The 13,928-nt window shown below is 33.3% G+C and overlaps 1 protein-coding gene across 1 annotated transcript in view; it reads left to right on the forward strand.

Moving 5' to 3' along the window:
* Positions 1–13,928, forward strand: part of KIF11 (kinesin family member 11) — a 45,281-nt gene that overhangs the window by 19,577 nt on the left and 11,776 nt on the right. Inside the window, exons 10-17 of the mRNA XM_012659687.1 lie at positions 1,312–1,400; positions 6,258–6,345; positions 6,985–7,173; positions 7,827–8,034; positions 8,980–9,152; positions 10,767–10,892; positions 10,971–11,129; positions 13,282–13,388. Of these exons, the coding sequence (XP_012515141.1) occupies positions 1,312–1,400; positions 6,258–6,345; positions 6,985–7,173; positions 7,827–8,034; positions 8,980–9,152; positions 10,767–10,892; positions 10,971–11,129; positions 13,282–13,388 (1,139 nt within the window). The remainder of the gene's footprint in view (positions 1–1,311; positions 1,401–6,257; positions 6,346–6,984; positions 7,174–7,826; positions 8,035–8,979; positions 9,153–10,766; positions 10,893–10,970; positions 11,130–13,281; positions 13,389–13,928) is intronic.

A 13,928-nucleotide genomic window follows, 5' to 3' on the forward strand; every position in this document is an offset into this window, starting at 1 on the left:
GATCCTCCCGCCTCGGCCTCCCAGAGTGCTAGGATTACAGACGTGAGCCACCGTGCCTGGCTCCCTGAGGCTTTGTTAAATTTGGGTTTTATCTTATTTATTTTGAGAAAGACTAATTCATAAGAGGTGGTGTGTTCTTCCAGTAGGAAGCACATTGTGTCTTGTTCATTGTCTTTTGTGAGCAATTGATGATGTTAAGTGACTTAATCGATTGGTATTTTTAAGGTTGCAAATGGTAATATTTAAATTCAGTCATTCTTAATTGCCGAACTACAGGTTGAGTATCCCTTATCCGAAATGCTTCGGACTAGAAGTGTTTTGAATTTTAGGTTTTTTTCAGATTTTCAGATATTTGCATAACACAGTATATAAAATGCGATATCTTGGGAATGGGTCCCACATCTAAACACAAAATTCATTTATGTTTCATAAACACCTTATACACATAGTCCGAAGGTAATTTAATACAATAGCTTAAATTTTATGCACGAAACAAAGTTTTGACTGTATTTTGACTGTGACCCATCACATGTGGAATTTTCCACTTGTGGTGTCACGTTGGTGCTCAAAAAGTTTTGGATTTTTGGAACATTTTGGATTTCAGATTTTTAGATTAGGGATGATCGGCCTGTACCTCTATAAAAAGGAACTTTCTCTCATCCATCCAGGGGTATAGTTCTTAAGAATAGGAAAGGCAGGGCACATGCTTGATTAGTTTCCTTTATTTGCCAATTTTGAGAGTAATGAGTTGGTTTCCTAGCTTTTTTAGTGTCATTATAACCTCATGGATTTAAAATATTTGTTTAATCCATTGTAATTATTATCTACACTGATGCTCAAATTGTCTTATCTTTGACCAATGGATACCTCTTCAAGTGGGTTCTTGAGTCCTTTTCACTAGCCTGGTAGGCTTTATTAGCTTTCTTCCTGTCTTGTTTGACAAAATGTCCCAGGTTCATCCTAAATACTTCCTGCCCTAGTCGTAGAATCAGACCCTTCTCTAAGAAATCCTTGTTCCTTTTAGTGTAAAATGCTACCACCCTTGGTATGGTGGTTGTGATTTTTCTTGAGAAGCCCATATTTTCAAAATAAGCGCATTTAAAGGAGCTTTTAAAGCCTTCGAGACTTTATTTCTAAGCAAATTAACATTGATTAAAAAATAAAAAGTATGGTTATAACTTTTTATTATACTTTTCTGAGTTTCAGAAAACATAAAAAGACTAACTTTATGCTTTATTTGTTGCGTATCCTCCCCAAACTGAACGAAAAAAAAAGTACTAAATTGACACCTACAACATTCCTCTTGTGTAGGAGTATACGGAAGAGATAGAGCGCCTGAAACGAGATCTTGCTGCAGCTCGTGAGAAAAATGGAGTATATATTTCTGAAGAAAATTTTAGGTAAGTCCTTGCTATGGAGTTAATTTCCAAGAATAAGCATTTTCTGATTACCAGGCCGTTTGAAGGAAAATTTACTTATGTAGCAGTAAGCAAAATATTTTTTCTTTTTTTTAAATCTACCTGAGATAATACTTCAAGTAAAATCTTTGTATCCAGTGCCTATAAGTGTTTTTTTTTTGTTTTGTTTTGACATTAACAAGTTATCAAACACTTTTCAGAAAATATTTTATTAACTTATAATTTTTAAATAATTATAGATTCACATGAAGTTGCAAGAGTGTAGAAAGGTCTCATGTATTCTTTACCCAGTTTTTCCCAATGGTTACCTCTTATGTAACTATAATATAGTATCAAAGCTGGGAAATTGACATTGGTACAATATGAGTGTATAGTTCTATGCTGTTTTATCACATGTGTAGATTTGCATAACCACCACTGCAATCAAGATGCAGAACTATCCTTTCATCACAAGAAGCTCTCTCAATAATCCTCGATAATCACACTCACTTCTCCTCCCCCAGTGATTCCTACCCCCTGGCAACCACTACTCTGTTCATTTCTTAAAGCCCTGGAGTAGTTTGTCAAAAGGAAAGCTTCTGTTGAAGCCCATTATGTAAAAACAATAACAACTGAGAAAACAGGGGAAAAAGGCAAGTCAGATGCTAAGGATTATAACTTGAAAATTCCTGTTTGTATTTATCCTTGAAGATATTAGGGAGGATGACTTTCACAGAACATTTTTTTAAAAATTAATGATAAAAGATATTTAGATCTAATTAATAATCAGAAGCGTTTTAGTGTAATCTTTCACCGAACTTTTTGATAGATGTTAACATTACATAATCACTCTAATAGTACATAAATCATTTAATAAACTCGTTTTTTTCCATGTAATTTCCAGTTGTCATGGAGTGCTATATTCTGCTGGTTCATATGCTAACTTTACAAATGCTCAAATTTATATTGTATGAGTATCACAGGTTATTAAATACTTATTCTTTTATTCTTTCTATGTGACATTTGTTTAGTTCTTTCTTTGCCAGATCCAGTTGGCAAAACATTTTTTTTTTTTTTTTTTTTGAGACAAGAGCCTCACTGTGTTGCCCGGGCTAGAGTGAGTGCCTTGGCGTCAGCCTAGCTCACAGCAACCTCACACTCCTGGGCTCAAGCGATCCTACTGCCTCAGCCTCCCGAGTAGCTGGGACTACAGGCATGTGCCACCATGCCCGGCTAATTTTTTTTTTTTCTATATATTTTTAGCTGTCCAATTAATTTCTTTCTATTTTTGGTAGAGACCGGGTCTTGCTTTTGCTCAGGCTGGTCTCGAACTCCTGAGCTCAAACAATCTGCCCGCCTCGGCCTCCCAGAGTGCTAGGATTACAGGTGTGAGCCACTGCGCCCAGCATTGGCAAAACATTTTTTACATAAAATTACTGTGCAAATTTGCACTTAATTCATAAACTTGATATGTTTATTCTTTTCTTTTTTTTTCTATTTCTCTGTGGTTTTCAGATATACTTCTTCGTAGGAAACACTGCAGTGTTTCATTATATTTTTCAATTGTTTCATTTTACCAGTGTCCTTATTTCTACCACTTTTATATTTTTTATACTTTTATTTTTATTTGATAAACACTTTTTGTATTTTTTTTCACTTTTTGTATTTTTAAGTTTGAAAATTATAGCTAGATAGGAATGAGTTCTGCTTTTCCACAGCACCATAGGGTGAATATGGTTAGCCATAATTTATTGTATATTATTAAAAAGCTAGATGAGAGGATTTTGAATGTTCATAAACAAATGATAAATGTTTGAGGTGATAGATGTGCTAATTACCCTGATTTGATTATTATACATTGTATACATGTATGGAAATAATACTCTTTATCCCCTGAATATGTACAATTATTACATGTCAACTAAAAATAAAAGGGAAAAAACATTTTAAGTTTGGTATCAGAATGTTCTTGGTTTCTAGAAAACTCAACTTAAACTGTGTTAAAACAGCAAGGGGATTTATTGGTTCATTAATTGTGAAAGTCCAGAGAGAGTGAACTTCAAGGTTATTTGATCTAGTAGTTCAACAGTCCGGTTTCTGTCTCTTCCCACTGCTGTCCTGATTGGTGGCTTTCTCCTAGGGCTAGCTTTTCATCAGGGATTGTGGCCAGCAGCATAGCAGCTACATGCTATCTTATTCATGTCCAGTGTGGATGAGAAGGTGAACATCACTTATTGATGAGTTTAGGTCTGAATTGTCCATATATGAATAACTGCCAAGGGAGTTGAGATTTACCTGATTGTCTTGAGCAAGTCAGGCTTTGTCCCTGGATCTGGGAATGGGGTCAGGCCCACCCGAACAGCCTGGTCAGCACAGCTGGGGGGAGATGGTCATTTCCCAAGGGAAATCTGGATGCTGGAAATGGGTGCTTAGTAGGCAACCAATGAATGTCTTCTACAAGTAGTTCTGCTCCTCGAGTTCCTATTAGCAGTCAAATATTGGACTTTGTGGACTGTCTGATTTTCTTATCTTCGCTATCTCTTTGAGGTGTTGTTTTGCTTTTTGGAAATAATTTTATGGGCTTTACAAAATACTCAAAGTTTATCTATGAATGCTTAAGATGCCCTAGAATAAGAAACAATATAAAATTGTAGGCTAGGTAACAGTTTACCATGACTGAAGAAGGTTTTGTTGGTGCTTTAAGAATAAAAAATAGTTGACAAGGCACTCAGTCCTGGCTGTAATCTTTAGAAATGATAAAGTTTATTGGCTTTCATCTTTTTGATGTTTTTTAGCTTAAGAAAGAACTTTAGCTTTCGTTTGTGAATCTCATGATTGAAAAGACAGTGTGCTCTAGTAGACATGAGGCATTATCTGAAACAAAGTTCTTTCTGAAAAACCTCTTGGAATTATTACACTCTTTAAGTCAGAGAAGGGCCACAAAGGCTACAGCCAACATTTAAAACAGGGTAATGCTTTATTTATTTACCCCATGCTTAATAGGCATTTTTAAGCTATTAATGTATGAAAACCATCTCATCCATACAATAGTATTCAATATAAGAAAAAAATTTCAAATATCCCATTTTACATAAAAGACCTAGTTCTAATAAAGAGCTAAAATATTTAATCAAAAGACTGTTAGAATTAACTCTCCTCTTACACCTTTGTTCCAGCTTTTCCTTTAATGGATAATATCTCTAGTAATATGTTGAGGGAATTTGCATTTACAGAAGATTCTTTGTAATGTAAGCATAACATGGAATAGAAAATTGTTGGTAGTGTTGAAGGAACTAGACAAACAAAAGGAAAAGCATTCACTTCTGAAGAAATCAGAGAGACCCAGTAAAGTGGGTCTAGAAGGCTTGTGAGCTTTGTGCTTGACAAAAGCATGACTTGATCTGACTTGATCCTACTTTTTACAACTTCTTTGTCTTTGACTTTATCTTCTAATATTTCTGTTGCATTTTATTTCTGCTGTCAAATTTTTAGTTTTTAAAAATTCTTGTTCTCCATCCTACTTGCCCCTCCTTTTTAAAAACAATCTAGTATCCTGTTCTTTTATAAATACAGTGTATTCTTTATCTCTGAAAAATTATTAATATTATTGAAGTATTTTTTTTTTCTGTCTTTCCTTTGGGATCCCTTTTCTCCCCCTGTTCATTGTGATATCTGTTATTTGTGTTTATTTTCTTCAAATGTCTAGTGATTTTTGGCTGGCAGTGCGAATGGATTAGAAACTTTGTACCTGGGTGAGGCTTGTGGACCTGTGACTTCACTATAGGGTGAAAAAGTGGTAACCTCAGTGTTAAGTGTGGACTTCCATCAAATGTCATTCTTTGTTGGATTTTTTCTTTTGGATAAGACCTTTCAGTCTTTCCAGAGAAGACTTGCCCAGTTTTCCACTTAGAGATTATTCTGGCTGCTGATGTTCTTGGATTAGAGTGGGCATGGGGGACTGAGTATTCCCACCATTCAGTATGTAGATTTATACTTAAAATGCCTGTTTGTAGCCCCTAAACCTTAATCTCACTCTCCACTGTGTCTAGTGAAAGTGTAGCTGGAAGTTCCACTGCAGTTCCTGTAGACTAGTGGCTCTCAATGGGGTTGGGAGGATTGGGGGTGGCGGGGGTGGTGGGTAGTTTTGCCCCCCAGAGGACATTTGGCAGTGTCAGAGACAATTTTTGATTGTCATGACTGGGATGCTTCTAAAGATCCTGAAATGCACAGGACATCCCCACAACAAAGAAATTTTGGTTTAAAATGTCATTAGTGCTGAGGCTGAGAAACTCTGCTCTAGAGAATAATCCCTTGATCTTATGTGGTGGTGGTGCGATAGTGGTATATGTGTTGGTGTGTGTGCAGGGGTTGAGGATATAATTACTCTGTATACATAGTTTAATTTAGTCCTCCAGTTTTTAGCCCCTTATCTTACCCCTTTCTCCTATGATACTTGATGCCTTCAAATCCCAAGTTTTTCCAGCATTCTGTGGGGCATACTTCCATATCCCTGATTACAGACACTTAGGTTGTATTCCCTCCATCTCTACTTTGAGTTACAGTCCCCTGTTAGCTAGCTTTCTGGCTTCTCAAATTTGATACACATATGCTTTTTCCCTCATATATAGGATTTATTAGTTTCAGAATGGAAGTCAAAGGAAAAATATAACACAAAGACAAGAAATACATTTGTTCTTTGCAATTTGTATTTATTGATTATCGACACTTAGGCATCATTATTATGATGGTGATGAATGGTGAAGATGAGTTTGTGTAACTGCTATAATTGTGTTATTAATAGAATAAATTTTATAAGAGTTAGGAAAAAAACTGTTAAACTTATATTAAACTTTATTTTAGAGCCATGAGTGGAAAATTAACTGTTCAAGAAGAACAGATTGTAGAATTGATTGAAAAAATTGGTGCCATTGAGGAGGAGCTAAGTAGGGTAAGCATTCAAGACAACATTCAATGTTATGCAAAAAACAAACATTAAAAGAAACTTTTAGAATGTGAAGGACCTGATATATTTTCCTTCTTTAAGATTTTTTTTGCTGATCCTTATACTGAAAGTAAGTTGTATCATAATTTTACCATCATCAATGATAATAAAAATGCCAATATTAATGCAACATTACAAGAAATTAACTGAGTTCTGTGATTTTGTTGTAAAGCTACAAAATGGTGAAGGCTAAGGCATTTTTGTTGACATAGTTATCAGATGAAGGGATACAGATGTTGGGAGAGACTGGATATTAAATAAAAGTAATAACTAAGTTAGGCATAAGACCTGACCCTTTGCTGCTTCCCTCACATTATCACCTTTATATTCAAATCCATTGACAATGTTGGAGGGAACCTGAAGAATTGATATCACTGTACCAGACCAGTTATTTATTCTCGAAATTTTGAAGGAAGAAGCCAGGTGCCATATAAAATGTGCTAACCTAGTTGGTAACTTATTTGTTATAACTTTTATATGGAAGTAGTTTGTTTTATTCTTCTGATGTTATATTATGGGCTAGCCAGGTATCTCAACAACCAGATCAGCAATTTTTAATTCTTAAGAAATGTTTAATATATTTAGGTTACAGAGTTGTTTATGGATAAAAAAAATGAACTTGACCAGTGTAAATGTGACCTGCAAAATAAGACAGAGGAACTTGAAACCACTCAAAAACATTTGCAAGAAACTAAATTACAACTTGTTAAAGAAGAATATTTCACATCAGCTTTGGAAACTACCGAAGAGAAACTTCATGATGCTGCTAGCAAGGTTTGTCCTTTGTTTTGATTTGTACTCTCATTAAAGAAATTAGAAAATGGGTAGAAGTAACTTTCTGTGCGTAAGCGTTAATTGTGAGATTCTATTTATTCACCCCAAATGATATTTCTGTCAATTTAAAAAACATTATTTTACTATTTCATCCATATTTTTCTTCCTGGAGATTCTGACTTAAGGAAAAACTACTCCTGAAGTTTTGAAAATAGAACATGACTTCATAATGTATTTTGTGGATTTTTTAGAATAATGATGATGTGATGCTTTTTCTTTGTGGTGATGATTGAACCTAATTAATCATTAAGAATTCAGTACCTTCTAATGATGGAAGATGTTGAAAATCTTTAATTTCTTATTAGGTGTACTTTTGAGAAAGCAATAGAACATAATAGGAGAAAAATTTTTGAGGAAGCATAATTATTGCAATAAATTGGCAAAATCGCTTTTCCTTGCTTACATAGATGGCTAGTGGAGGGGAAATAAACATTCCTGGGCATCTGGATAAATTAGCATGTCTTCTGATACAATGTTTAAAACTTACTAGTTCTTGTCAGGAGAAATCCTTATGTATTAATAGCACAGATATTTTCATTAGATTGCTTTTGTCATAATCTATCTTAATGTTTATTTTTTAAAATATCATATAGCTGCTTAGCACAGTTGAAGAAACTACAAAAGATGTATCTGGTCTCCATTGCAAACTGGATCGTAAGAAGGCAATTGACCAACACAATGCAGAAGCTCAGGATGTTTTTGGTAGAAACCTAAATAGTCTGTTTAGTAATATGGAAGAATTAATTAAGGATGGCAGCTCAAAACAAAAGGCCATGCTAGAAGTTCACAAGACCTTGTTTGGTAAGTTAAAGCTTTTATATTCTAGTGTTTATGTATTTAGTGTGAGGCTGATTTCAAAACTGATAATTTAATTTTGTGAACTCAGGTGATAGTGCCACTAATACCCTCCCCAATGCACATGCTATATGTTTAGATTAGAGATTAATGCTTTTACTGTCTTTGAATTACAACAAATCTTAGAGTTTTTCTCCCCTGTTTTCTATAAAATGTTACATTTATTAAATAAGAATATATTTATAAAAGTCCTCTTTATCCCTGATCCTTGTTTATTCCCCATAGGTATTACTGTTAAATTTCCTGGGTCTCTTTTCAGATGTTTTCTGTGCAAAAACATTCTATAACTTTTCTTTCTTTTGGGAATATATATCTTGAAGGTTTGTTATATTGTCAGAATATGTGTATGTATCATTATTTTTAACCATTCCATTTTTATCTCCCTATAGAAGAAAACTCTTCAGTATTAGTTTATTTATTATGAAATACTATCCTCATGAAATACTATCCTCCATATAGAAATTTAGAGATCCTGAAATGTAAAAATAAAAAAATCACCAAGGCTCTAGTCACACTAAGCCAATCACTATAAATTTTGGTATTGATTTCTAATTTCTCTTTTCTTCTATGAACTTTTTTCCTACCATAATACTGTATATTATTTTTAGTCAGAGATTAATTTTAGAATATTCTAATTCTTGGTTTACTAGCAGTTATAGTTATGGGTCTGATACACTTATAAATATGTCAAGGTCTTACAGAACACTATAGAACATATATAATGTATATTTAAAATATTTCCTTTCTTATGTAGTGAACCAATTCTTTTAAGCTTATTTGTTATTACAAATTCCACAAGGATATAATTTTGCCAACCTCTTCAAAATGGTTCAAACTGTATTTAAATATATTTATGTCAAAGTTTACCTCTTTTTTTTTTTGTTGTTATAGGTAATCTGCTGTCTTCCAGTGTCTCTGCATTAGACACCATTACTACAACAGCACTTGGATCTCTCACATCTATTCCAGAAAATGTGTCTACTCTTGTTTCTCAGATTTTGAATATGATATTAAAAGAACAATCACTAGCAGCAGAAAGTAAAACCGTACTGCAAGAATTGATTGTTAGTACATCTCTTAAAATATTTTTGAAGAATTACATTTGATAAATCTTCAAAAACAATGTTAACTGCCATTCTTTCATCTTAAGCTTTGCTAGACAGTGATAGACATATCACTATGAGAGAATATATTTATATAAAGACAAATTTCTGTTTTTTTCTCCCAGAAAGATTGATTTCCAAATGTATATAATTAACATTTGAAACTTTTTTCACTCATATCTTATAACATTGGAAGTAGGTGTCATTAGTGAGCCTTCTAATGACTAAAGGGCAGGTTTAGCACCACGTGATTTTAGGGGACCCATGACTTGTTAGGTGGCCTAGAAATTGATAAGTCATCCTATCTGCAAGGGTCCTGGGCCCAACCAAAAGGGGATATTGGGTACTTAATTTTAAAACTACAGTAATATATGATAGTAATATATAATGGTGATGCAAGAAAAATAACTTTCAGAATTCTAGGAACATAACAGTTCTTGGGGTTAGATCTATGTGGCCATGCCCATCTGGGCCTTAACTGTAAAGCTTTTTTCCACAGTTGTATGGAAGTCACTCATCTAATTACACTTAATATTACTTCCTTCATACCTGTTTTATATATATTCTTTATTTTGTAATTGTATGGTTTGTCTAGGCCATATCACTTATTTTTATTTGCACTGGCTCGCTGTCTCCTTTTTTGGGTTTAACAATATTTATTAAACATTTTCCAAGTTAATACTACAAATGTTAGCTGACCCCCTGCCTTGATTCAGTGCTTATATGACATTATTCGATAAGTTTTTTTAATCACCCAAATTTGACTAAGTTAAAAGATATTCTGTCAGTACTAACTTTTCAAAAATTGATTTCATTCACTAAACGGTGGTCTGTATACACAGGCTTTACCTTAGAGACGTTGCAGGTTCAGTTTCAGACCACCACAATAAAGTAAAAATTGCAATAAAGTGAGCCACAAATTTTTTGGTTTCTCACTGCATATAAAAGTTTATACTACACTGCAGTCTATTTAAGGGTACAATAGCATTATGTCTTAAACAATATATATACCTTAATTAAAAAATACTTTATTAGTAAAAAATGCAAATGCTCATCTAAGCCGTGAGCAAATCATAATATTTTTGCTGGTGGAGGGTCTTGCCTCAGTGTTCATGGCTGCTCACCAATCAGAGTGGCTGTGGCAATTTCTTAAAAGGAGACAACAGTGGACTTTGCTGCATTGATTGCTCTTTCTTTCATGGAAGTAGTGTGTGATGCTGTTTGATAGCATTTTACCCAGAGTTTGGAATACTGAAATCTTATCAATTAACTGTCATTTTTCACTCTTCTGAATTCTTCTGACTTCTGTTTCATTAGACAGTTAAGAAATTATTGTACATTAAGTGACCATTTTCTTAATTATTAGAGGCAGGACTAAGGGACTTATTCTGAATATAAACTCTAGATATACAGATTTATCTCTGTGGGCTATAAAGGATAGAGAATGGAAACTTAGAATTTTAATGTGCATGTATAGTTACCAAAGTATTTAAGATATTACCATTTAACCAGCCAGGTTTATGGAAGTGAAAATATTCTTTTTAATGATCTATTTGTTTTTTTTTTTAAAACCAGAATGTACTTAAGACTGACCTTCTTGGTTCACTGGAAATGATTTTAGCCCCCACTGTGGCATCTATATTGAAAATCAATACTCAACTAAAGCATATTTTCAAGACCTCATTGACTGTGGCTGATAAGGTAAAAAATGTTATGTTCTTAATATCTCAAAATTGATGTTCTTTAAGAAGGAAACTAATTTTCCTTTTTTCTTCCAAGGTAGAAGATCAGAAAAAGGAATTAGATGGCTTTCTCAGTATACTTTGTAATAATCTACATGAACTACAAGAAAATACAATTTCTTCCTTGGTGGAATCACAGAAACAATGTAGAAACTTAACTGAAGACCTGAAGACAATAAAGCAAACTCATTCACAGGTATCTTGTTTAGCTGACTTGGAGAGTATAAAAGAAAGTTTTATGATGACTTGATATGACTTTAATAATCTGTGTTACAAGCTGAATGTTGTAAAACTAATTGAAACCTGAAAATACCATAACCAGTATTGCTTATAACAGTTATTAATATAAAATAATTGAGAAGACTTCTTTTGATCAGTTAATATTTAAGGATTTGCTACATGTAGAACCCTATGCTGAAGGACTGCATGATAAACAAAACAGTCCTTTCCTCACATCAAGGTGAAAGGTGAATCTGGAGAAACATACCCTTAGAGGAAAATGGTTATAACATTTAAAGTGAACATGTAGCTACATTGTAACTTGATAAGTTGTTTCTTTCTAGGGTGACATAGTTATTACGTTTCATAAACCAAGACCTGCTTTTTCTTACTACGTCTGTCTCATTGATGACATTCAAAGTGTAGTAAATTAAAATAATTTTTATCGACTGGTTATAAATGTAATTCATGAGTTATCATCCTTAATATATGAAATTTTAAGCCAAAGCAAACCTCTAAACCATAATCTATAAATATTAGGTATATGGAAAACAACTTTTGGTATTCTTAAAATTTTAGTAATGAACATCTAAAGTTTTATTAAATGAGCCTATTATGATATGGCAGAACCCTTTGGTCAATAAAACTGTTGACATGACTTAGGAGTAGAGTTCTTTTTCTTTGGAAAATGATAGGGAAGGAATTCATATCCATGTCACTCAAAAGGAGAGAAGAAAACACATCTAAGACCTATAGGTAAGAGTTAAAGCAACTTTAAAATAAGATTGTTAATATTCTGGTTGATAAGCAGGAAACAGGATTAACATCAAAAATAGTAAAAATAATGGTTAATATTTATTGAGCAACTTACTATGTGTTTATTCCTCCTGCCAATATATCTATCTATCTATCTATTCTATTACTAGCTCAGTTTTCTAGAGAGGAAACAGACCTTATGAGCATCGAATAGTATTTACATCATCCTGTAGGTGGTGATGATATTGCCTGAAATGCATCCATTTTGAGTTGTTCTGTATGTTTCTTGGCAATTTGAAATTGCAGCAGTTTCTCACACCTGTGCATGGGATATTTGCCTTAAACCTGTCGAGAACTTTTTAGGTATATATTCTAAGGCTGATCTGCTTTTTATAAATAAGCTGTTTTGAAATGCTTAAAATTGGTAGACAACTGATTAAGAAATCAAAACAAAAAACCTGATCTGAAAAGTATCTAATGACTTCCTGGCTATAAGGAAGCAAGTTCATTAAGTGAGCTATTTCTTAGGCTTTCTAAATCTTGAAATGAACACTAATAAAACAATTATGTAAAACTTGAACACTTACTGACATGTAGATAAATCTGATAATACCTACATTACCCCGTACTTTGAAACTAGTAAAAATACTGACAGCCTTTATTCATAATCAGAATGTTAGACATTTATTGTCAGCTGATGTGTTATTCAGAGATATTGGCCAACCAACAGATTGATCAGTAAACAAGAATGCTAGATACATTTTCAGCTCTTCCTTGGTCTTTAGCGCAGCTTCTTCATTTTGCAATGTAGCATGTTGTGTGCCTATAAGAGCTTGTTTTTAAAGATGTCAAATATGAGCAAAGATAAGACTCTATTTACATTTTATTAATATGATCCAGCTAGGTGCTGTAAAATCATTCAGCTCCAGTAATCAATAATTCTTTTGGATTACTTGACCCATTAGGTTATCAGCATTAATTTTCCCTTCTATTAGTGTTACCAGTCAAAAATCAACATATCTGTTAAAGTTCTTAAACATAATATGAATCTGGGTTTGTTTAATTACTTCTGAGGTACACTGAAAGTAATTTGTTACTAATAGTTAAAATGGAAATATTTGCTAATTATTTACTTTTTAAAAAATCCCTATATGCCTCCATCATGTATTGTTGTAAAAAAAATCCCTATATTATCCTTTTGATATCACTTCCACTACTTTCCTCTGTGGGAGAGAGATGGAATTAAAGATCTCTTGTCAAGAATTTGTGTAATTTCACCTATAGAGAATACTTCTTATCATCAGTCATATATAGAAAAAATGTTCAAGTGTCATAATTTTAAGTCTCTTCCCCTTCCCATACCTTTCTTATAGGAACTTTGCCAGTTAATCAATCTCTGGACAGAGAGATTCTGTGCTTTGGAGGAAAAGTGTGAAAACATCCAGAAACCACTTAGTGGTATCCAAGAAAATATACAGCAGTAAGCTATTTTTAAATTCTTTTAAACTTTTCTGTAAGTCTACAGTTATTTCAGAAGAAAAAGTTTTAAGTTCTACAATTAACTCTTTTGTATACTTTCAACCAAATTTCTCATTTGTTGCTATTTTATTATGTATGTGTGTATGTATGTGTATGTATACATGCACATAAATTTCTTTCCATTCCATTTGTGCTCCCTTTTCAGATAGATTCTGGCTCTCATCCTGAATCTATTTTCTTACTTCCTCAATCTCAGAATACACATTAAGTAATTTCACAATTTCTAACCTGTATCACTGATAAAAATATATTTACTAACTAGAGCAGGGTTTGGTAAACTATGGCTGGCAGGCTGGATGCCTGTTATTGTTAATAACTTTATTGGACATAGCCATGCCCATGTATTTACATGTTCCCTTTGGTTGTCTTTGGCTGCCTTTACACCTCAATGGCAGAGTTAGGTCATTGCATCAAAGTCATTGCACCGTAAGCCTAAAATATTTGCTGTCTGGCTTTTTAAAGAAAAAGTATGCTGATTCCC

Source organism: Propithecus coquereli, unplaced genomic scaffold (assembly GCF_000956105.1).
Source record: "Propithecus coquereli isolate 6110/MARCELLA unplaced genomic scaffold, Pcoq_1.0 Scaffold63, whole genome shotgun sequence".
NCBI lineage: Eukaryota > Metazoa > Chordata > Mammalia > Primates > Indriidae > Propithecus > Propithecus coquereli.